This window comes from Lutra lutra, chromosome 1 (genome assembly GCF_902655055.1).
Source record: "Lutra lutra chromosome 1, mLutLut1.2, whole genome shotgun sequence".
Classification (NCBI taxonomy): Eukaryota; Metazoa; Chordata; class Mammalia; order Carnivora; family Mustelidae; genus Lutra; species Lutra lutra.
This window is the reverse complement of record NC_062278.1, coordinates 159,319,337-159,343,885: the sequence shown is the minus strand read 5'-3', so window position 1 is coordinate 159,343,885 and position 24,549 is coordinate 159,319,337. Positions and strand designations below refer to the sequence as shown.

The 24,549-nt window shown below is 38.0% G+C and overlaps 1 protein-coding gene across 2 annotated transcripts in view; it reads left to right on the top strand.

Annotated features, from left to right (window-relative positions):
• The window catches only part of PDCD6IP (programmed cell death 6 interacting protein), an 83,494-nt gene that overhangs the window by 48,887 nt on the left and 10,058 nt on the right, over window positions 1-24,549 (top strand). For both annotated transcript variants that reach the window (XM_047741397.1, XM_047741404.1), the window contains exons 11-15: window positions 5,856-5,967; window positions 8,595-8,764; window positions 16,218-16,466; window positions 16,804-16,938; window positions 18,367-18,461. In XM_047741397.1, the coding sequence (XP_047597353.1) occupies window positions 5,856-5,967; window positions 8,595-8,764; window positions 16,218-16,466; window positions 16,804-16,938; window positions 18,367-18,461 (761 nt within the window). The remainder of the gene's footprint in view (window positions 1-5,855; window positions 5,968-8,594; window positions 8,765-16,217; window positions 16,467-16,803; window positions 16,939-18,366; window positions 18,462-24,549) is intronic.

Sequence of the window (24,549 nt, the reverse complement as noted above, 5' to 3'; positions counted from 1 at the left end):
ACAAGTTGTGGAAAAGAACATTGTCTATTGAAATGCTATGTATCAGTTGTGAGCAGCATCTTTATTAGAAATACTAATGTGTAAAAAGCTTATCTTATAATTAAAAACTGGCGTTATTAACATGTATGGTATATGTCTGTTGTCTGCCTATCTTAATATGAGGTACTTTTGTTTATATTATTTGATGTTTCTAACAGCCTTGTGAAGTAGTCACTGTTATTCTGTCGGCTGTACTTGGAGAGTCTCATTTTAATTAAGTTGTGAGTTGAGAGAAGTAAGTTTGTGAAGCTGGTCCTTTTTTTGAGTGTTCATTTCTCTCTGGTAGCTTTTAGAAATTAGGGCTGATTTTCAGAAATATTCAAGTATTCACTAATTTTTTTTTTAAATAATAAATTTATCTTCACTAGGGAACTGTTGGGCCTTATTAACCTTGGATTCCTGTCTGTGGATTCTTTTTCTTTAGTTACTTTTTTTTCTCTGCCCTCTCTTAATGGATTTCTGTCAGATGGGTGGTAGTTCTTCTGGTGATAATCAGTTTTCCTGTCTTTCAACATTTCTTCTTTTTCTTTTTGTGCTCTCATTCTTCCTGCAAGACTGGCTCAGGCCGGCCTTCCAGCTCAGTAATTGGTTATTTAGTGTGCTTTTTGTGCTTTTCAGCCACCTTGAGAGTTGTTTTTCATTTGTTGATATCTCTTGTTTTCAGCATACCTGATTCTTTTTAAAAATCTCCTGTGTTTATTTCACAACTGCATGTCTGTTTGTTTTTGAGGTAAAATTTGCATAACAAGATTCATTTTAACCTCTTTACAGTGTACAGGACTGTGGTTCTTAGTATGTTTGCGGTATTGTGCAAGCACCAACACTGTCTAATTTCAGAGTTTCCATCACCCCAAGGAAACTCCATTCTCGCTGGCACTCACTCCAGACTCACTAGCAGTCACTACTCATTCCTCCTTGCCCCTGCTCTTGGCAGCCACTACTCTGATTCTGTCTCTGTGGATTTGCTTATTTCGGACATTTCATATAAATGGAATCAGAAATGGTATGTGCACTTTGACCTTCTGTCACTTAGAATAATGTTTCCAGGTTCATCCATGTTGTAGTACCAGCACTTCATTTCTTCTTAGGGCTAACACTTCATTGTGCGGATGTATCACATTTTGTTTATTTGTCAATTATAAATATTGGTATTTTTGCTTTTTTGGTTATTAATAATGCTGTTTGTGAACATGTTTTTTTTTTAAGCACCTGTTTTAAATTCTCTTGGGTATATACAGAAGAGGGGAGTTGTTGGGTCATACAGGAATTCAGTGTTCAACTTTTTGAGGAAATACCAAACTGTTTTCCAGAGCCTGGCACCATTTTACATTCTTACCAGCAGTGTGTAAAGGTTCCATTTTCTTTACTTTACCTTTCCAAACCTTAAATTGTTCAGTTTTTTTTTTTTTTAAATTTTATTTATTTGTCAGAGGAAGAGAGCACAAGCAGGGGGAGCAGCCCGCAGAGGGAGAAGTAGGCTCCTCAGTGAGCAGGGAGCCTGATACAGGGCTCTATCCCAGGATTCTGGGATCGTGGCCTGAGCTGTAGGCAGACGCTTAACCGACTGAGCCACCCAAGTGTCCCTGATTGTTCTGTTTTTTTTTTTAATTATAACCATCCTGTGGGTATGAAGTGGTATCTCATTGTGGTTTTGATTTAACCTTTACATATAGGAAATCCTAAAGTTAATAGTTTGATAGGAATTGCACTGAATGTTTAGACCAACCAGGAGAGTATTGCCAGTCTTTACAATATTAAATCTTCCAATCCATGAATATGAACAGAATGTCTTTCCATTTAGTTAGGTTTTCTTTAATTTCTTTCAGCAGTGTTTTGTAGCTTTTAATGTATAAGTCTTGCACCTCCTTGGTTAAATTTATTCCTAAGTATTTAATTCTTTTGGTGCTATTGTAGATGGAATTGTCTTAATTTCCTTCTTGGATTGTTTATTGCTAGAGTATAGTGTATAGAGTATAGATTTTGTATGTTGATTTTGTAACTTTACTAAGTTTGTTTATTATCTCTAATGGTTATATTGTGAATTCCTTAGAATTTTCTTCATTAAGGTCATGTAATCTGCAAGTAGAGATTGTTTTACTACTTTTTTGGATGTCTTTTTATTTCTTTTTCTTGCTTAATTGCCCTGGCCAGTACAGTGTTGAATGGAAGTGGTGAGAACAGATGTTCTTGTCTTGTCCCTGATCTTAGGGGAAAGCTTCCCGACTTTGACTCTGTGACGTTAGCTGTGGGTTTTTCATAGATGTCCTTTATGAGGTTGAGGAAGTTCTTTCCTATTCCTAGTTGTTGAGTTGTTGTTATTTTTTTAATCATAAAAGGACATTGGATTTTGTCGAATATTTTTTCTACATCTTGACATGTTCTTACATTTTTTTCCTTCATTCTGTTAATAGAGAGTATTACATTAATTGGTTTTTCGATTTTAACCATCCTTGCATTCTTAGGATATTCTACTTGGTCATGATATATAATCCTTTGTCTTTTGTTTCTGTTTTTGTTTTTAGAGAGAGTGCTTGCATATGCAAGCGGGGTGGGGAGGGGCAGGAGGTAAGGGAGAGAGAGAGACTCTTAGGCAGGCTCCATGCTCAGTGCAGAGCCTGATGCCAGGACTCGATCTCATGACTCAGATCATGACCTGAGCCGAAATCAAAGAGTTGGATGCATAACTGACTGAGCCACCAGGTGTCCCAGAATATAATCCTTTTAATTTGCTGCTGGATTTGCTTTGGTAGTATTTTTTTGAGCATTGCGCATCTGTATTTATATATTTGATCTGTAGTTTTCTTGTAATGTTTTTGACTTTCAACTTGTTTACCCTTGTGGCTGTGTCTTTTGTAAATAGCATGTAGCAGAAGTTGTCTTCTTAATTTTGTTTGACAGCCTTTATATGTTTCTGTGGAGGGTTAAGTCCATTTATATTAACTGATTATTTGTATTATTCGTTTTCTGCTATATTTTGTAATTTCTACTTGTCTCTTTTTCTTCCTATATGTTTCCTTCTCTTTTTTTCTTTCCCACCCCCATCTCCACTTTTTCCTGGTTTTATTGCATAGTTCCTCTCTCTCTCTCTTTCTAAACTTGCATAGAAGTTGTATACTCTTTTCTTCTTTAAAGTTTATTATGATGTGTCTGGGTATGGATTTTCTTCCATTTAAATTGCTTGATACTGATACTTTATTGGATTCAGTGAATTTGAGGAATTAAATCTTTCATCCATCTTGGAAAAATCTTAGTTTTCATTTTCTGGAACATTTCTTTTTCCCTATTGTCATTAGTAATTCTTTTCTTGGTTGCTAATTATATTTAAGTTGACTCTTCTTAACTTTCTTTTTTTTGAAGATTTTATTTATTTGAGAGAGAGAGAGTTAGTGGGGTGGTGTAGAGGGAGAAGCAGACTGCCCTGTGAGCACAGAGCCTGAAATGGGGCTGGATCCCAGGACCCTGATACTATGACCTGAGCCAAAAATCAAGAGTTGGATGCTTAACCCACTGAGCCACCTAGGAGCCCATAACTTTATTTTTCATGTCTCTTAAGCTTCTTATTTTCTGTTGCTCTCTGCTTTATTGTCTATAATTTCTTCCTATTCTTTTTTGCATTCGCTGATCCTTTTCAGTTATATCTTAGCAGATTTTAAGTAGTGATTAGCTTCCTAATTTTATTATGTTTTTCATCTCTAGAAATTCTAACTTAGTCCTTTTTTCAGTTCTTTCTGTTCTCCTTCTCATGTGTCACACTTTCAATTTATCTTTTACTCTAAACACATATTAAATATATTTTATCTTTATCTTATAATTCCAGTATCTCTTGTCTTTGTGGTTTGGTTCTGTGATTTGTTCCTTTTGCTGACTCTTGCTCACCATGGTTTGTTTCCTCTTGAGTTTGGTGGGTTTTTTATATGTGTTCTTGTTTTTAAATTTTAAAACTTTAATTTTGAATAATTTTAGACTTAACAAAAAAGTTTTAAATTTGGTACAGAGTTCTTTTTTTTTTTTTTTTTTAAAGATTTTATTTATTTATTTGACAGAGAGATCACAAGCAGGCAGAGAGGCAGGCAGAGAGAGAGGAGGAAGCAGGCTCCCTGCTGAGCAGAGAGCCCAATGCAGGGCTTGATCCCAGGACTCTGAGATCATGACCTGAGCCGAAGGCAGCGGCTTAACCCACTGAGCCACCCAGGCGCCCCTGGTACAGAGTTCTTTACCAAGCTTCCCTTAGAGTTAAAATCTTAGGTAGCCATGATTCATTTGTTAAAACTAAGAAGTTAACATTGGTACAATATTATTACTCAGATTTTACCAGTTAGTCCATCAGTGCCCTTCTTTTTCAAGATCTAGTCCAAAATCCTCCATTGCATTTAATGTTCAATGATTTTTTTTTTTATTATGAATTCACATTTCCTGGAACTTTATATGTGGGAATTCTTTGAGGTCTAGGTTTTAAAGTGAATTCTTCTAGAGAATTTTTATTTTTTATTTTATACTGTTATTATTATTATTAATTTTGTAGTTAACCTTTTTGTCAGAGTTAAGTCTTATGGCTTTGTTCACACAGGTGGTGTGATTTCCAGTCCTAAGTATAGGCTTTTGATAGGAATCTTAGGTGATACTTCTTTTCTTTTCTATTTAGAGCCAACACAAGTAAAGTTCCTTTGTCAGGCAGTCTTCCTTTTAAAAAATTCATCCAGTGAGTGTCACCCATGTGGAAGTATCCCAGTCTGTGGGAGGGTAATGCCTTTGATGGGACATCCACTCATAGCAGCCCCACCCATGTTTCTTGTGTCCTGCTCCTGTTCTGTTACCTTCACATTCTAAGCCAGTAGTGAACTGTATAGTTGGTGAACTATGTACAGTGGACCAATTCTGGCTTGTGACCTATTTCTATGTGATTCACTAGTTAAAGATGATTTTAATCTGTTTTTAGAGGGCTGTAAAAAAAAAAAATGTGACAGAGATGGTCCACAAAGGTCCATAAAACCTAAAATACTCTAGTGTTTGACAGAAAAGTTTGCAGACCTCTCTGCTCTAAGATGCCAGGGATTAGCAGGTACCAGTGCTTTAGCACTTATTTCTCCTGGTAGATTCTTAACACTTTCTTGTGTTCTGGCCCCCGACTATTCTGTCTTCTCAGATTCACATTCAGAAGCCATTTTGTACATGTTACTTTATAGTTCGTTGTACTGGGATAAAAGTCTAAATCTTTGATTTTCATGTGGATAAGTTAACGTCTTTCTCTTTGTTTTGTTTATGGCATCTAAAGTATTAAGGCTTTCTGTTTTTTTTAATCTTAAAAAGAATCTTTGGGGGCGCCTGGGTGGCTCAGTGGGTTAAGGCCTCTCTGCCTTCGGCTCAGGTCATGATCCCAGGGTTCTGGGATCGAGCCCCGCATTGGGCTCTCTGCTCCGCGGGAGCCTGTTTCCCTTCCTCTCTCTTTCTGCGTGCCTCTCTGCCTGCTTGTGATCTCTGTCTATCAAATAAAAAAAGGTCTTAAAAAATTAAAAAAAAAAAAATCTTTGTTCAAAGTAGCCTTTGTGTATGGATATACATAATCTCTTAGTTTATCTTACTTTTTAATTTATTAAGGTAATGGCTAACCTAGCCTTAAATTTTATAAGAGTTTGTTAAATATGTTATAACTTGGATTCGTGCAACAAAAATTGTACCATTTTATAGTTCAGCCAGTAAAATAGGGGTATTCCTATCCATTAATTCTCACCAATATTGAGTCTGATCATTTAAAAAATGTTTTAATTTTTTTATACCAGAAATGATACTTCATTGTTATTTCACTTCCTTTTTAAAAGTCATTAAGATTGTTGGATGAAGAAGAAGCAACTGACAATGATTTAAGAGCAAAATTCAAGGAACGCTGGCAAAGGACACCATCTAATGAACTCTATAAGCCTTTAAGAGCAGGTAAAATGTATATAAGTGGCTTTTACTTGAATAAATTCCCAATTTTTCTTTTTTAAGATTTTATTTTTAAGTAATCTCTATACCCAACGTGGGGCTTGAACTCAGTCCTGAGATCAGGAGTCATCCAGGTGCCCATACAAATTCCCAGTTTGGATCCACATTTTTGCTTGATTAAATTAGGGTCAGTTGTAAACCTGTTTTTACTGAAACTGCTATTTTGAAAACACAGGTTTTTTTTCCTGCTCAGTTCAGGGTGAGATAAAAAATAAATAACAGAGTGATTCATGTTCATTATAAGAAATTCAGATTCTTAAAAATTCTGAAAAATTCTTTTTTTTTTTTTTAAAGATTTTATTTATTTATTCGACAGAGAGAGATCACAAGTAGACAGAGAGGCAGGCAGAGAGACGGAGGGAAGCAGGCTCTCTGCTGAGCAGAGAGCCCGATGTGGGACTCCATCCCAGGACCCTGAGATCATGACCCGAGCCGAAGGCAGCGGCTTAAACCACTGAGCCACCCAGGCGCCCCTGAAAAATTCTTTTTTAAAAAAGATTGAGCACGGCGCGTGCACGGGGCCCGGGGGCGGGGCGGGGCTCAGCCGGGGAGGGAGCTGGGCCCTCTCTCCTCCTTGCTCCCTCCTGGAGGATCTGCCCTTCTCCCTGGTCATTAAGGGGTCCTGATGCTCTTGGCTGTCGGGGTGCATGCCAGGGCTTCTCCCCACCAGGAGGAAATACCTGCAGCGCTGGCACCGGGAGGCACTGCTTTCTCGGCTCCACGGCTCCCAGCGGGCCCGGAGCCTGGCAGCAGCATGGCGGCGCTGGGTAGATGTTCAGGGTGCCGAGCAGCTGGCACGGGCGCTGGTCTTTGAGAAGTGGCGCCAGCACCTGGCAGCAAGGGGCCAGAAGAGGAGCCACCAGCAGACTGATAGCCCTGAGCCCGGTGGGCATCAGGAACCCTGGGAGTAGGCTGGAAGCTGCTCGAGCCCATGTGCATGGTGGACTGGAGGCGGAGCAGGGGACCAGCTGCAGCTGTGACTTGTTCCCTTGGAAAGAAAAACAACACTGAGCCCAGCCTCCCTAAGGAAGGAACAGTGCCCCACCCATCAGGGCAGTGCAGGCTCAAGCCACCAGACATCCCATTGCCTGGTGACCCGGGAGCCGGCTCTCTGAGCTCTGAAAAACAATAAAACACCGTCCTTAGTCCCAAAAAAAAGAAAAAATAAAATAAAAAAGATTGAGCACTTGGTAGGGGTGTGTGTACAGAAGGAGAGGGAGAGGGAGAATATCAAGCAGACTCCTTATGAGCACAGATCCTGACCTGGAGCTTGATCTCACGACCTGATCCGAAATCAAGAGACGGACACCCATCTGGCTGAGCCACCCAGGTGCCCCCCAAATTCTAAAAAAATTTTTTTTTTTCAAATTCTAAAGAATTCTTAAAAAATACAGAGTAAAAATGAAAATGATTCTGTTTAACTCTCTTTTCATATTCCAAGCCCTGTGCCTTTTTTTTTTCTTAGAGCATCTATGTAACCACTAGATATCACTGGTTCCAGGAACTGGTGTTAAGCTCTATGCATATTTTTAAAATAAATGAGATCAGTTCTGTTTTTTTTTTTTTTTTAAAGATTTTATTTATTTGAGAGAGAGTGAGAGGGAAAGTGCTAGCTGGGGGAAGGGGAGAGAGAATCTCAAGACTCCCCACTGAATGTGGTGTGTGACACAGGGCTTGATTTCAGTGATCTTGAGATTGTAACCTGAGCTAAAACCAAGAGTTGGATGCTCAACTGACTGAGCCACTCAGGCACTCCTAAATGAGATCATATTATATGCATATGGTTTTGTAATGTCATTTCACTTAGTAGTGGGTGGTAAAAGGTGAGTTAATTTGAAATCAAATTATTATTTTTTTAAGAATTTAATTATTGGGGCACCCAGGTGGCTCAGTGGGTTAACGAAAGCCTCTGCCTTCGGCCCAGGTCATGATCTCGGGGTCCTGGGATCGAGCCCCACATCGGGCTCTCTGCTCAGCAGGGAGCCTGCTTCCCCCGCCCCCGCCTGCCTCTCTGCCTACTTGTGATCTCTCTCTCTCTCTGTCAAATAAATAAATAAAATATTAAAAAAAAGAATTTAATTATTAAGATTTGTGTTTGTTAAGGTAAGTGTCTTTATGGTAGCTAGAGACTTATTTTATTTATTTATTTACTATTATATAATTAGTACTATTGACATTTTTTTCCTAAAAATGTTAACTGCTGTTCTTTTAAGGCAAGTTGAAGCAGTGATCCTTTGAGAGGGGAATACTTTGTACGTAAGTTGCAACAATTTTTGGAGTGAATGATTTCTCTCTGTATTAATAAGTTGTAGGAAAGGATTAGACTAATGCTGGTTAGTTTTTATTTGGTGGATAGTAACCACAAATATATGCTAAGGTATACTCATGCGTTTTGCCAGAAACAAAAATGCCACGGGCGACAGGAGCTCTGTTTCCATTATATAATGAATCAGGGTCCATAGAAAAGGGGAGAAAAGTAAAGTTGGAGAGCAGAACTAAAAGTATAATCAGCCTATAAATGTTACTATTAAAGTCATTGCTGTACTCTGGCAACATTTTTTTTTCCCCCACAGAGGGAACCAACTTCAGAGCTGTTTTGGATAAAGCTGTGCAAGCAGATGGGCAAGTGAAAGAACGTTATCAGTCTCACCGTGATACCATTGCACTTCTGTGTAAGCCGGAGCCTGAGCTGAATGCTGCCATCCCTTCTGCTAACCCAGCGAAGACTATGCAGGGCAGTGAGGTAAGCAGATGCATTTTGATGTGGGTGGTTATCTGCTTAGGAAAACTATGTTCAAGCCATTATGAATACAATTAATTGCCAATTCCTTACTGTCCTCTTTTCAGAAATGCAGATGTAAATTGAGGTTATATTTGAAGTAGGATACATATACTGTGTAATAGGTAATTACATTCATAAATAATATTACTATCTTATAATAATTAATTTCTATTTATTGAATGTTTCCTATGAGGTTGGTACTATATTCTAGATACTTTATAAAAAGTTCAGTATTCAGTTCATTCAGGTTTTATAAAAGGGAGAGGCTTGGAAACATAGAAACTTCCCTGAAGTGAAAGGACTGGATTTGACCAGATGCTCTTCTGACCATAAATTCTTTGTTGTTTGTTACATCATTCTCTATTGCCATCCACTGTGTTCCACTGGGACTATCTCTAAAGGGACAGTCAGCCAACTGTGATTGTTAATAAGTGGGTAACATCATTATAGCATTTCTCTTTGTGACAGGAAGGGGAAAATCAGTAGTGGGGCATGTCAGTCAGAAAGTCCAAAGGTGCAAATATGCTTTAGTGGCTGATCACTGTAGTAGGTGTTAATTGAATAAGATAGATCCTGAATGAAGTGCATAGGAATATAAGCCAAAGGGCAAGAAGTATTTGCTGAAAACTTCTTGAAAAAGGTGAATTTCCTGGTATAGTAGGTCTCAAAAGTTATCACTGTTGTGCCTTGCCTTTCCACAGAAATATTTCATGTATTTATCCAACCAAGGTTTTGGATACCTGCTCTGTAGGCATTATGCTAGGTACTTTGAAAAATCAGCAAATGAATCATACATAGCCTTTACCCTCAATTCATGGTCCAGTGTGGGAAGATTAGACCTATACAAGGAGAACTGTAGTACAGGCTAGATATGTGTCGTGACTATAGAAAGTATGCTGTGAGGATTTAGATGACGAAGCACTTAAATTCCAGTATTTTGGAGCTTATCTCTTCAGGGGCCTCTTAAGAGATTGGCACAGGACGAGAACAGAGTAGACAGGCAGACAAAGTGTACACATACAAAATCCAAGGAGGATCGAGAGAGTGGTGTGTCGGAGACGCTACCAGAAGTTCGGTGGAAATGAGCCCCCACAGTGAAGACTGCATAGTTGAATGTGCACAGAACCCAAAGCTCTAAAGGTAGGGGGATCCTGATGGAACAAAGAATATCAATTAGATGCTTTAAGAAGGAAGGTGGTTAGACTAATTTGTGAGGAGCAGAGACTGCAGACCCACTGAACAGCAACTTCTTTATTTTAGGAAAAAGAAAATCCTGCTTCCCATCCTCTTCTCTCTCTAATTTTTTAAAAAATTTTATTTATTTAAAGATTTTATTTATTTATTTGACACACAGAGAAAGAAGACACAAGTAGGCAGAGAGGCAGGCAGAGGGGCGGGGGAAGTGGGCTCTCTGCTGAGCAGAGAGCCCGATGCGGGACTCATCCTGGGATCCTGAGATCACGACCTGAGCCGAAGGCAGAGGCTTAACCTACTGAGCCACCCAGGCGCCCTGTCTCATTTTTTAAAAGTAGTCTCTATACCCAACCTGGGCCTTGAACTTAAAACCTCTGGATCAAGAGTCGCATGCCCTACTGACTAAGCTAGCCAGCCACCCCCTCTCCTTTTTCTTTTTGGTGTCTTGTACGTGACTCAGAACTTAATGTGGCTTTTGTCCTTTGATTCTCCTGCTTTCAGTAGAAAAGCAAAAATGGTTTCTGCTGAGCAAAATCAGAATTCACATGCACTACTTTGTTATTTTATACAGTTGTAGTCATGGCTGTTTTTGTTAGTAATGGTATTATATAGGGGAAGAAAATTTTTATAATCGATATGAAGTTATTTTACTGAAGCTAGATTTTCTAGATAGAAGCAACCAAAAATATTCAGTGCTCTATATATTCATTTATTATGTGCCTTTATCAAAAAGACTAATTAATACCACGTTTATTAAAGCTCTTTCAGGTAATTGCCATAGTTGTTGATGACACATTTTAGCCAGAGTTTTTATGATAAAAGTATAGTCATTTAAATTCTGATTATTAAAGTGAATACAAAGGACATACATGTTTTATTAAGAAGTCCAATCTTAATGGTAGGGCTCTTTTTTTTTTTTTTAAATTGTGAAGTGGCGTGCTACTCTACTATTTATCTTTAGTCTCTTTGGGCATCTGTTTTTACATCTTGAGATACTCTGAAAAATGTTGCAAACTATGGGTAATTTGTATTTAAAGATCCTTTTTTAAATACTTAGGACCATTGCTTGTGACTGTGCACGTCTGATCAGCAGGGGTATGGAATCTAGTCTACACTTGGCCAGCCAAGCCTTGGCCCTGGTGTAGGGCTGAGTCTACCCAGAGGAAGGGGCATCTTTTTTTTGGGTACAAAGTGATATCCATTTATACTTGTAGTATTGCATCTGTCTTGGGTGATGGACGGGTCCCTTTGGGGGAAAAAAAATGTCCATCTCCTCAGAGATAGTGCATAAACTAGCACTGTCCAAAGCTTTGTAGGCCTTTTTTTTTTTTTTCCTAGTTCACACAAAGTCATCTAGTAGGTGAACTGCAAATGCTACTTTTACTCTCTGTTTTTCGTAACAGGAAGTGTCTAGATAGGTGTTGAGGTTTGTTCACCAAAAATTTGTTGAAGGCCTACTGTATGCCAGGAATTATGGTCACTAACAGAGAGGGGTGCAAAACTCTATGTTTGCTTTAGTGTAGGGCAAGTGTGATCAGGTTCCCACTGTTCTGTTGTTAAGATAGTCTCATGTCTGCCTTTTCTGAAAATAAAATGGCAGGGACTGAAAAGTAAAGCTGAAAATCTCATTGAGAGTATTTGTTCTGTGCCTAAATGTGTATGGTGCTGTTAGATGCTACAGAGAACTTTATCATCTAAATGGGGCTGGCACACGATGGTCTGCGGGCTAAATCCAGCCTGCCTCCTGTTTTCGTGTGGTCTATGAGCCAGGAATGCCTTTTACATTTTTAAATGGTTGAAAAAAGTCAAAAGAATAATGTTTTATGACATGTGAATGTTACATGAAATTCAGATTTTAGTATCCATGAATAAACTTCTGTTGGAGCATAGTTATACTCCTTCACATTTCATCTGTGGCTGCTTTCACACTAGAAAGGGAGAGATAGTTGCAACAGAGACTATGGCATACAAAGCCAAAAATATTTTCTGTCATTTTTTCCTTTCCCCTTCTGTTTGGTTCTTTATAAGAAAAGTTTGTAGCTCTTGGTCTTAAAGGTGAAGTATAGACAGCTGAGGTGATCTCATTCCTGCCTTTCTGTTTGACCTCATCTCTCTCCCTTTTATCTTTTTTTTACTGTGTTAAAGCCATACTAGGCCTTTTTTTTTTTTTTTTTTTTTTTTTTGGGTCTTTTCCCTTTGAACATGGGAAGCTTGTTCCTGCCTTAGGACTTTAACATTTGCTTTCCTTCTATTGGGGTCTTTCTTCCCTTTGCATGGCTACCACTAGTTTTTTCATTAAAGCCCCAGATGTCACCCTTTGCCTTTCTTTGTCATTGTCTACTATATTGCTCTGTTTTTTTTGTGTGTGTTTAATTCCCTCCTCCCTTCCCCTGTCCCCCACATGAACCAATTCTGCTTTTGTTAATAATTGTATTTTAGAACCTAGAGCAGTACCCCAACATGTAAGGATTCAAAAAGTATTGATGCAGTGATAACTACTGGCAGCCTAACTTATTAAAAAAGGGATTCAATTAATTGCAGTTGAGAGCTAAATGGAGCTGTTTTTAAAACATTGAAATAAATTTTTAAATTTTTTGGGGTGCCCGGGTGGCTCAGTTGGTTAAGCGGCTGCCTTCGGCTCGGGTCATGATTCCAGGGTCCTGGGATCGAGCCCCGCATCGGGCTCCCTGCTCAGCAGAGAGCCTGCTTCTCTCTCTCCCCCTCTCCCTGCCGCTCTGCTTACTTGTGCTCTCTCTCTAGCTCTCTGTCAAATAAACAAATAAAATACTAAAAAAAAAAAAAAAAAACCTTGGAAAATAGAATTTAAAAAAAATTTTTAAAAATTTTTTTATTTGAAGTATAATTGACATACAACTTTATGTTAGTTTCAGGTGTACAACATAATGATTCAGTATTTTTATATATAGTAAAATGATCACAGTAAATCCAGTTAGTATCAGTTATCACACATAGTTACAGAATTTGTTTTCTTATGGTGAGAACTTTTAAGAATGCAGCATATTATTATTATTTTTAAGATTATTTATTTGATAGACGGTGAGAGAGGGAATACAAGCAGGAGGTAGTGGGAAGGGGAGATGCAAGCTTTCCGCTGAGCAGGGAGCCTGATGCGAGGCTCGACCCTAGGACCCTGGGATCAGGACCTGAGCTGAAGGCAGAAGCTTAACAACTGAGCCGCCTAGGCTCCCCTATTATTATTATTATTATTTTCTTTTAGAGGATTTCATTTATTTGAGGGAAAGTGGAACACAAGGTGGGGTAGGGGGAGCAGAAAGAGGTAAGGCAAAAGCAGACTCCCTGCTAGTCAGGGAGCCTGACATGGAGCTCGATCCCAGGACCCTAGGATCATGACCTGAGCCAGAGGCAGATGCTTAGCCGACTGAGCTACCCAGGTATCCCACAATATAGTATTATTAAATATAATTGCCATGCTGTACATTATAGCCTTATAACTTAATGTATGTATGTATTTATTTATTTTTAAAGACTTTATTTATTTGACAGGCAGAAATCACAAGTAGGCAGAGAGGCAGGCAGAGAGTGAGGGGGAACCAGGCTCCCTGCTGAGCAGAGAGCTCTATGCGGGGCTCGATCCCAGGACCCTGGGATCATGATCTGAGCCAGAGGCAGATGCTTAACCGACTGAGCCACTTAGGTGCTCCACAATATAGTATTACTAAGTATAATTGCCATGCTGTACATTATAGCCTCATGACTTAATGTATTTAATTAATGGAAGTTTGTACCTTTGGATTACCTTAATCTCTTTTGCCCACCCCCATGCCCCACCTCAGGCAGTAGTCTGTCTGTTCTCTATATCTGTGAGCTTGGTTTTCTGTAGATTCCACATTTAAATGAGTTCATATGGTATTTGTCCTTCTCTGTCTGACTTAACTTCATTTAGCATAATGCCCTCAAGGTGCATTCATGGTACAAATGGCAAGACTTCGTTCTTTCTTAATAGCTGAATATAGACTCTGTGTGTGTTTATATGCATGTGTGTGTATATCACTACATCATCTTTATTCATTTATCCGTTGATGGACATTTAGGTTTCCATATCTTAGCTGTTGTAAATAATGCTGTAGTGAACATGGGGGTGCAGAGGGATTCTAACTATTGATACACTTTAACTTGATGACACATTAAGCTTCAAACTTAATGAGTGGATAAGAAAATGTATTGATGTCGAAAGAAAGAAAATGTAGGTAGTGGTTTACTTTTCTTACTATTCTGGTCATTCATTTGTAGAAGCAGTTTAATTCATTTTCTACTGTAGTCACTCTTTTTTTTTTTTTAAGATTTTATTTATTTATTTGACAGACAGAGATCACAAGTAGGCAGAGAGGCAGGCAGAGAGAGAGAGGAGGAAGCAGGCTCCCTGCCAAGCAGAGAGCCCAATGCGAGGCTCGATCCCAGGACTCTGGGATCACGACCTGAGCTGAAGGTAGAGGCTTTAACCCACTGAGCCACCCAGGCACCTCTACTGTAGTAACTCTTAAAATAAGGCCGGTATTATACAATCTAAAATATGGCTAAACTAGTATATATGACAGTTTGAAAAAAAATAAAAAAAGAGGATGCTTGTCATATAAGGACTCTTTGTATGGTGGTCTAAAAGTTCATTTATAAATTGGTTGCTTCAAATGCCATTTTTTCCCCCAGAGACTTAGAATCATAGCATTTTGGAATAGAATAGGACTTACTAAATAAATACTTTGTCCTTTTTATCACTGATTTTAAAACCCCTGACTACCATAAAAGTTAGGAAGTTAGCTTTTCTACATAGTGGAAGTGGTATTAGAACTTGTGATTCTACAGATTCTGCTGGGGTTTTCTTCCCACGTTACTCTGCTGCCTGTGTGTTTGTTGTTCCTCAGTGAAGAGGAGGTTTTATTCATGTGAACTATGTCTGTCTTCTCATATTATTTATTAGCTAATTTGGGGTACTGTCACTGCAATATTTGATGAGAGGCTCTTAGTTGCTGTACTGTGGAAGAAGCACCCAGTCTCTTTCTCTATAGATAATAGTGTTACAGTGTCCCTGACTTTCAGCTTTGTTTAGTAGACTAGTTTTTTTTTTTTTAAACCAGTTCTGCATATTCCTGTTTCTCCTCCAGTTTTCTTTTACTTGACTATTTTTTTCTTTCTAGTTTTTTTGGACATAACTGGGAGAAAGTTAAAAGGTGGCATTTTTCTTATAGCTAAACAAATTTCAGGAAGGCAGATGCTTATCAACTGAGTCATCAGATGTCCCCCCCCTTTTTTTAAGATTTTATTTACTTATTAGAGCATAAGCAGGGGGAAGGGCAGAGGGAGAGGGAGAAGCAGACTTCTGCTGAGAGGCTTGATTCCAGACACTGGCATCATGGTCTGAGCTGAAGGCCAATGCTTAACTGCTTGAGCCACGCAGATGCCTCCCTGCTGCCCCCCTTCTCCCATGGAAAACTTTTAATGATATGAACAGATGTACAAGAGCCCTCTCCTCTCTCTCTCTCAGTATATAAAATAAACACATGGTTTATAGCTTTTTTTTTTTTTAAGATTTTATTTATTTATTTGACGCACAGAGAGAGAAATCACAAGTAGTCAGAGAGGCAGGCAGAGAGAGAGGGGGAAGCAGGCCCTCTGATGAGCAGAGAGCCCGATGCGGGACTCCATCCCAGGACCCGGAGATCACGACCTGAGCCGAATATAGTATAGAGTGGTTAAGAGATTGATTTTGGAGTTAGGCAGACTTAGGTCTCAAATTTTACCTCTACTCCTTAGTAGTTGTGTAACCTTAGGCAGCTTACTTAGAGTTGTGTAACCTTAGGCAGCTTACTTAATCTTTCTGAGACTCAGTTTCTGCAACTGTGAAATAGAAGTAATAAATATGTACCCAATGGGATTTTGGAAGGATTACGTTAAATTACATTTGTGAAGTGTTTAGGACAGTTCCTGGCACATAGTAAATATTCAGTAAATTGTTGTGCTTGCTGCTGTTACAATTATTGCTGCCTCCTGTTACAAGCGGAGTCCACTAAAGGTACAATGTCTGTCTCTAAGTAAACTTGATGTACAGTTGATGCTTGGCTCTTTGAGAAATCATCCAACTCTGAGTGAACCTTCGTATATAATTCCCTTCTGGAAATTGGCTTCTGGGTTTTTTGTACAATTAAACAAAGGGGTTTTATTTTGTTTTGTTTTAATTGTTTAGGTTGTAAATGTCTTAAAGTCCTTATTGACAAATCTTGATGAAGTAAAGAAGGAAAGAGAAGGGCTGGAGAATGACCTGAAATCAGTGAACTTCGACATGACAAGCAAATTTTTGACTGCTTTGGCTCAAGATGGTGTCATAAATGAAGAAGCTCTTTCTGTCACTGAACTGGATCGAATCTATGGAGGTCTTACGGCTAAAGTCCAAGAATCTCTAAAGAAACAGGAAGAACTTCTTAAAAATATTCAGGTAAAGTTTTCATGCTTTAGTAAGATTTATGTAAAGAAAATAGGATAAACCTGGACTAAATCTATATCTGTTTAGGATTTTTTTTTTTTGAGAGTGATGCATTTTAATAGAAGTCTGCAGTCATTGTTGGTTATGTTTGATACCCACTGAATTTGTGGTATTTTTCTTTAAGGAAAGACTTAAAGTACTGTGTTATCACAGAAGAAATAACGTATTAGGTAAATTTCTAGTAATTCTGGCATGCAGTCATATACAATTTTCATATGTAGTTGGCAAAGTAACAATAAAAATGTTATGAGCTATATTAATTTGGTCAATAAATCTTTCCTTTAACAAGGTCTCACACCAGGAGTTTTCAAAAATGAAGCAATCTAATAATGAAGCTAACTTAAGAGAAGAAGTTTTGAAGAATTTAGCTACTGCATATGACAACTTTGTTGAACTTGTAGCCAATTTGAAGGAGGGCACGAAGGTATGATGTACAAAAATAATAGCTCACCAGCACAGATGTGAAAATATGGTTTGAGAAGTTAATTGTGTTTCCAGTTGTGCCACATTATTCTTGAAATCCTAGCTCTAATGACTTTCGTCTCTGAGAGGCTTATTGTGAGCAAGAGAAAGCTTAAAGGTGGCGATATTTCATGGGAATGTTGAAGAATGAATTGTATATTCCATCAGGCAAAAAGAGGGTGTAGGAATTTCAGGCAAAAGAATTAGCACAGAGATGTCAAAAGCTAATGATACGTTCTGGGGAGAAAGAAAAGAAAGAAAATTGACTAATTAAAAAAATTTTTTTGAAAAGATTTTATATATTTGAGAGAGAGGGAAAAGAGAACTTCTTCAAAGTAAGCAGTGGGGAGAAGTAGAAGGGTGGGTGGGAGAGGGACAAGCAGACTTGGTGCTAACCATGGAGCCCAACATGGGGGTCGTTCTCACAACCTTGAGATCATGACCTGAGCCGAAATCAGGAGTAGGAGGCTTAACTGACTGAACCACCCAGGTGCGCCGAAAGTTGATTATTTTGAGTTAATTATGAGGGAACAGGAGTAGTTGAAGTGAAGTTGATCTGTGGTGGGGAAGGGAGGAGGGAGTATATATATGGCTTTTATATTCTGTGCTGATGGTGCTGATGGATGATGATAGACTTGTGATCTGCCTGAGTCTTAGGGTGCTTACTAAGTATGTTAAGTATTTTTTTGCTTTGCCTTTAAATAGCTTAGGGAAGTGATTATATTTATTTTTACCATTGACTTTGCTTTTGAGAGAGCAAGTGATTTTTAATTTTTTTAGGTACATGATACCGTGTGGTTTTTTAACTCCATAATGATCACTGAGTAAAGTTATCTTGATACAAATACAGTGGATATAATGTAAAACCCTGTGAAGAGGGGGTAGAAATACTACACAGCCTTGAAAATAGAAGAATAAGACACCAGTTTATTTGGTTTAAAATGCTTTGTTGAAATAGATAAGCTGAGAAAACTCTTCAGAGGGCCTTTGCAAATACTTCTAAGGGTTTCTGAAGTGATACCTATATTTCTGAAGTGAATATGCAAATCTAATCCTTCCATTTAATTAGGTCTCATATTTTTATCATAGATTTATTAAGTAATTGACTTTTCTCTAGGAATTGGGAATATAGTTACCATCGTGAAACTTACAACTTGTTCCATTTAATTTTTGATGACAAATGTTCTCTAAAAGTGATTTTTAAATTTTTATTTTCTTTAGTTAGGTCATATTCAATATTAAGTTGTTGAACCTCACGGGTATGACTATCTTATGAAGAGGATTTTAGTTCTTCAACTTTAATCGTGATTAATGAACTTTCGATTGTGTTCCTCTATAGATTAAAAAAAATCATTCTGGTTTATTACTTGTATTTCTTCTTTGCTTACAGTTTTACAATGAGCTGACTGAAATCTTGGTCAGATTCCAGAACAAATGTAGTGATATAGTGTTTGCGCGGAAGACAGAAAGAGATGAACTCTTAAAGTAAGTTTATTTTGTGTATTGAATTGTATTTTTCTTTTGAAAAGTTGTATGTGGAGACTTTGGGGTGAACTTGGCAGTATGAAATAGCAATTTCCTCCCTTTCTTCCTGGACATTTACAAAATAACAAGCAAGTTGCGTGATCTGAGATTAAAGATGAAAAGGAGCAGAAACGCCGGGTGCTGGAAGCACAGTGATGTCATAGAATTGCTAAAACAATAGTTCAGGATGGCAGATATCAGAAATGCTAATAATAAACATAAGTAGTGTACCTTAAAATGGCAGACAGGTTCCTCATATAAAACTAGAGGTACAGAATATGGGGAAGACAGGATGAATAGCTTAGAAAACATCAGCTATGGCCCTTCAGAGGGAGGCAGCTGAGAAAGGTGGGCCATAGCATAGGACTCATTCCATGGTGAGTGACCTGTAGACTTGACATAGCATTGGTACAATGATACAGTGCTTATTAAAAATGGTGAAAAATGAACAAAATTTAATAAAATCTAATAGATGGAGAATATTCCCCAGAATCATATTGTTACAGAACAGATAAATATTCTGAATGAACATTTCATTGAGTTAAGAAAAAAAGAGAAGAGGGTTAGGAGGCAGTCATCCTGAGGAATGCCACACACAGAAATGCCAGAACTCAAGGAAGATGGTGAAAAGACAGGACATGATAAAATGTGAGGTGTCAGGATTCAGAAAACAAGTAGAAGAGAGAAGAACAAAACTGTCACCGAAACCAGATGAAATGGGAAGGAGTGAAAAGGAGAATAGACCATGAAGAAGACTACAGGAGCACAGAGTAGAAAAGAGGAAATCAAAGAAAATGAAACCAAAGTAAAAAAAGAATTAAAAAGGATTAAAGAGAAGATGGTCAAAGAAGATCCAAATATGCAAAATTGAATTCTGCTGAAAGAAGAAAAACCAAAACCCTGAATAGAAGAAATACTTAACAGTATTACTGAAGAACATTTTCCTAAAATAAGTGAAAGCTTACCAAAAAGGTTTATCTTACGGTCAGGAAAAATGAACAAGAATTGTCAACACCAAGTATAAATTTTTAGCCTTACAAGATAATGGCGGAGTCCTTTAGGCAATTGGGCAAAAAAGTCAAGTCCATTTATAAAAAGGTGAAAAAGTTGAGGCTCATAGCGCTGTGTGCTAGGAGAGAGTAGAGTGATTGCTACTGGAACTCAAGGAAAGCAAATATGAGCCAAGGATTTTATATCCAGTCAAACTGTCCTTCAGGATATTAATGAATGTAAAGAACTCAGAGACTACTATATTCATGAGTCTTTCTTGAACCCTTCAACCAGCCCCACCCTTATTCACCCCTCTGTTCACATTTAAACTGTTTTTCATAGAAGTTGTTGGAGATACTGTCAAAGAGCTACCCCCCTCCACCTCTTTCTTGGCAATGTTGTTTTTAGAGTTTTTCTGCTAAACCCTTTTTAAAAAAAAATTTTTTTTCCTTTTAATTATCCATGAGAGACAGAGAGAGACATAGGGCAGGCTCACCACAGAGTAGGAATCCGGATGTGGGACTCGATCCCAGGAGCCTGGGATCATGACCTGAGTTAAAGGCAAATGCTTAACCGACTGAGCCACCTAGGCACCCCTTCTACTAAACATTTGAAAAGCAGATAATTAATGAACTTTTAACATGGCTTTAGAGACTAAAAAAAAACCCTCCAAATTATTGATAAGAAAATCTGACAAAGATTAAGACAAACCAGACTTCAGATGAGTTTCACTTATGAATATGGTTGCAAAAGTCCTGAATAAAATACTTAACCATTGATACCAGTATGTTAGAAAAAGAACCATGAACAAGCGGGGATAGGGTGGTTATTCCAGTAATGCGATGATTAGTTCAGTATTTTTCTTACATGTAAGGGAAAGAAGATTGTTTTCATAGGTGAGGAAAGAACAATTGAGAAAGTAAGTCTCATGTGGTTCATATATACAATGGAATATTACACAGCCATCAGAAAAGATAAATACCTAACATTTACATTGACATGGATGGAACTGGAGGGCATTATGCTAAGTGAAACAAGCCAATCAGATAAAGACAATCATCATATGGTTTCAGTCATATGTGGAATGTAAGAAATAGTGCACAGAGTCGGTCATAGTGGAAGGGAGGGAAAACTGAATGGGAAGAAATTAGAAAGGGGAACAAACCATGAGAAAATCTTGATTCTGGGAAGCAAACTGATGATTGCAGATAGGGAGGTGGGTGGGGGGATGGGGTAGCTGGGTGATGGGGATTTAGGATGGCACGTGATGTGATGTGATGTGATGAGCACTGGGTGTTGTGTGCAACTAATGAATTATTGAACAGTATATCAAAAACTAATATGTTGGCTAATTTAAATAAAAAAAAGTCTTCTGGTATGCAGTAGAATAGGAGTAGGTAGATACTTCCTTAACACTGTGTGTGTGTGTACCAATCTTTTTATATCTGCACAAAACTCGGCATCATGGTTCATGGAGAAACAATGTAAACATTCCTTCTAAAGGCAAGGACAAAATGCCCACTATCAACTCTATTATTTAATACCATACTGGCAGTATGAGCCAGCATAATTAGACAAAAGAGTGAAATTCGAAATAGAAAAATTGAAAAAGAGAAGTTAAAATCTACACTCTACAACTTTATGATAATACAGCTTAAAAATCCATGAGAACCCCAAAACTCTGCAAATAATAGAATTATTACTGAAGACAATGGATTGTAAATATAATTTATAGAAAACAGTAGCTTTCGTATAAATAAATATAGGAGATACAATGGAAGAAAAGACCCCCACTTGTAATAGCAACAAAAACCATAAAATACATAGGAATTAATTTGTTGTCTATGAGACCTATATGTAGAAAACTTTGAAACACTGTTTAAGGGCACAGGGGAGGACTTGAATTTGAAAGATGTGTCATGTTTTTGGGTAGGATGACTCAACTTTATAAAGATGTCAGTTCTTACACATTCAACATAATTTATTGATTTAAAATAAACAGATTTTCACTTAAAACTAGATAAGTTGATCCTAAAACTTAGCTAGAAAAACTGTCAAATTATTAGCCAGGAAAATAGTGTAAAAAGAACAGTAAGGGAAACTCATTCAACGAGATATTAAAATATATAACATTGTGTCTAATTAAAACACAGTGGTACTGGTACATGATTAGACAGACCAAAGACCAAATAGAAAATACAAATAGACTCTGATACATTGTGAATTTAGTGTAAAAAAGATCCTAAACCAATCAGAAGATGTTAGAGACAATTGCCTTGCCGTTTAGAAAATAAGTTATTTTTATACCAGAATTAATTCCAAGTGGTTCAAACTTGAAATGTGTAGGATAAAATAGAATGTTTATGAGAGAATTCCTTTATAAAGCTGAAATGGGACGAGTCTTTCTTACTCTGACTTAAAATCTAGAAGCCATTTTTTAAAAAGGAAAAATTCATCATAACATAAGCTGAGTCGTTATGTAATAAAATAGGGGAAAATATTTGAAACCTGCTCACAGAGGTGAAAGGCAAATTTACTGGTTTATGAAGAACTGGTTTATGAAGAACGCAGATATTACTGAGGACAAGAAAAACCCAATGGAAAAGTTGGCAAAGGCTGTAAACAGAAATTTGGCAGATGAGGAAATATAAGTGGTTCCTAAGCATTTATGAAAAAATACCTGTCTGGGGCACCTGGCTCGCTCAGTGAGTAGAGCACGCAACTTTTGATTTTGGGGTTGTGAGTTTAAGCCCCACTTGGCCTAGAGCTTACCTAAAAAGTAGATAAATAAACTAGAAACCTGCCCTCATTCAATAAATGTAAATACAAGTTAAAACTATTCTGAAGTAACATTTCTCAGGTTGGCAAAAATCTGGAAGTTTGAAAACATGCTTTGTTGGCACATGTGGGAGAACAGGTCTCATCTGTGGCTGTGAATGCATGTTGGTGCATCCTTGTGTGGGGCAGTTTTGCTTTAAAAGTCTGGATTACAAATCCGTACATCTTTTAATCCAGCTAATCTGGTTTTGACGATTTATTCTGGTATGTGTTAGCATATGCTAGAAATGACATTAACCAATTCATTTCTGAATTGCTTGTAGCAGTAAAAGAAACAAATATCTAGGGCTGGTGAAATAAAGCTACATCTGTACAGTTTTTTCTTTTTTTTTTTTTCTTTTGTATGTTTTCTATTTATTGGTATGGAGAGATTTTGAAGATAGTCATGGTAAAGAAGAAAGATACAGAACAGTGTGAAGTATGCTTTTTGTGTAAAAAAGGAGAAAATAAAATACATTTGAATTGGTTTATGTGTCAGGTAATGCTGGACAGGTTCGTAAGAATAGTGTGTATCTGGGGGTGTGAGTGGTGGAGCGGGACCTTGTGGATAGGGATCTTTCACTCTTTGGTTTTTGAAGCAAGTGAACACATTATGTTTTCAGAAAGTTATGTGAAATTAAATAATTAATGGGTCTTCGTATGTTTTTATAGCCACATCCAAGTAGTCTGATTTTTATTTTTCAGACTGTACAGCTGAATTTTTCAGAGTCATTCCCTACTGCCCACCTTTTTTTTTTTTTTAAGCTGCAGAACCCTTTGCTCAAACTTAGTGTTACAGAGAATCCTGGTTTGTAAAACAGATAAAGATTAATCTGGCTCAGATGCAAGTGGGGTGAGGGGCTTGGAGCAGGCCTTTTGCCTCTCTTTCCTTCACCTAAGCAAGCAGCTGCCATTGAGATGACTGTACAGGACCCTTAAATTCTGTATCTCAGGACCAAGTGAGAGCCAAAAAAGGTTTCTTTTTTCTTTCTTTCTTTTTTAAAATTTTATTTACTTATTTGATAGAGCACAAATGGGAGGAGCTGCAGGCAGAGGGAGAGGGAGAAGCAGACTTCCTGCCAAGCGGAGAGCGCGCTGTGGGGCTTGATCCCAGGACCCGGGAATCATGACCCGAGCCGAAGGCAGCCACCCTACCAACTGAGCCACCCAGGTGCCCCCCAAAAAAGGGTTTCTAAGTTTAAATTGGAGGTTGGCAGACTACAGCGCCCAGGTTAAGTCAAGCTTGCTGCTTAATTTTATAAAGTCAAGTTTTACTGGAACACAGCTCTGTTCTTTTTGTACATACTATCTATGGCTGGCTTTGCCCTGACTATAGCAGTCTTGAGTGTTTGTGACAGAGACCCTCTATCCTGCAAAGCCTAAAATATTTGCTGTCTGGCTCTTTATGCAAAAAATTTTGCCAACTCCTAGTTGAAATCCTTTTGTTGCCTGTGATAATTTACTTTCTAGTTGTGTGTACTGTTTTTCCACAAATCTTTAGAGTAAAATAGGCTAACATAACTCTCTTCAGAATTGTGTAGTATAATACAGGTTCATGGCTTAGCAAGACATTTGGGGATATTCTTGTTTTCAGATATTTCATATTTCAAATATCTAGCTTGAAAATTAGGCTTGTTACTATTTGCATGTGTATTTCTATATTTATACTATGAACAAAATCAGTTCTGAAACATTCATCAACTTGTCGGGTAATTTTAGCTTGATGATTGAAAGGTAAATGAAGGATGGAAAAGTAGGCCAGGGGCGCCTGGGTGGCTCACTGGTTAAGCATCTGCCTTTGGCTCAAGTCATGATCCCAGGATCCTGGGATTGAGCCCCGAATCGGGCTCTGTCCTAGGCGGGAATTCTGCTTCTCCCTCTCCTACTCCCCCTGCTTGTGTTCCCTCTTTTGCTGTGTCTCTCTCTGTCAAATAAATAAATAAAATCTAAAAAAAAAAAAAAAAAAAGGTAGGCCAAATAGACATAACATTAGCTTTTAAAAATCTGAGGATTTATTTTGTTAAAATCACTTTTAATACCAGGGTCCTAAATTCCTTCAAACATATTTACTGATTATAAAATAAAAGCACAACAGAAGTATACATAAGGGGTACTTGGGTGGCTCAGTGGGTTGAGCGCCTGCCTTCAGCTCAGGTTGTGATCCCAGGGTCTTGGGATCGAGGCCCAGGTCAGCTCCCTGCTCAGTAGGGCATCTGCATCTCTCTCTTCCTCTGCTGCTCAA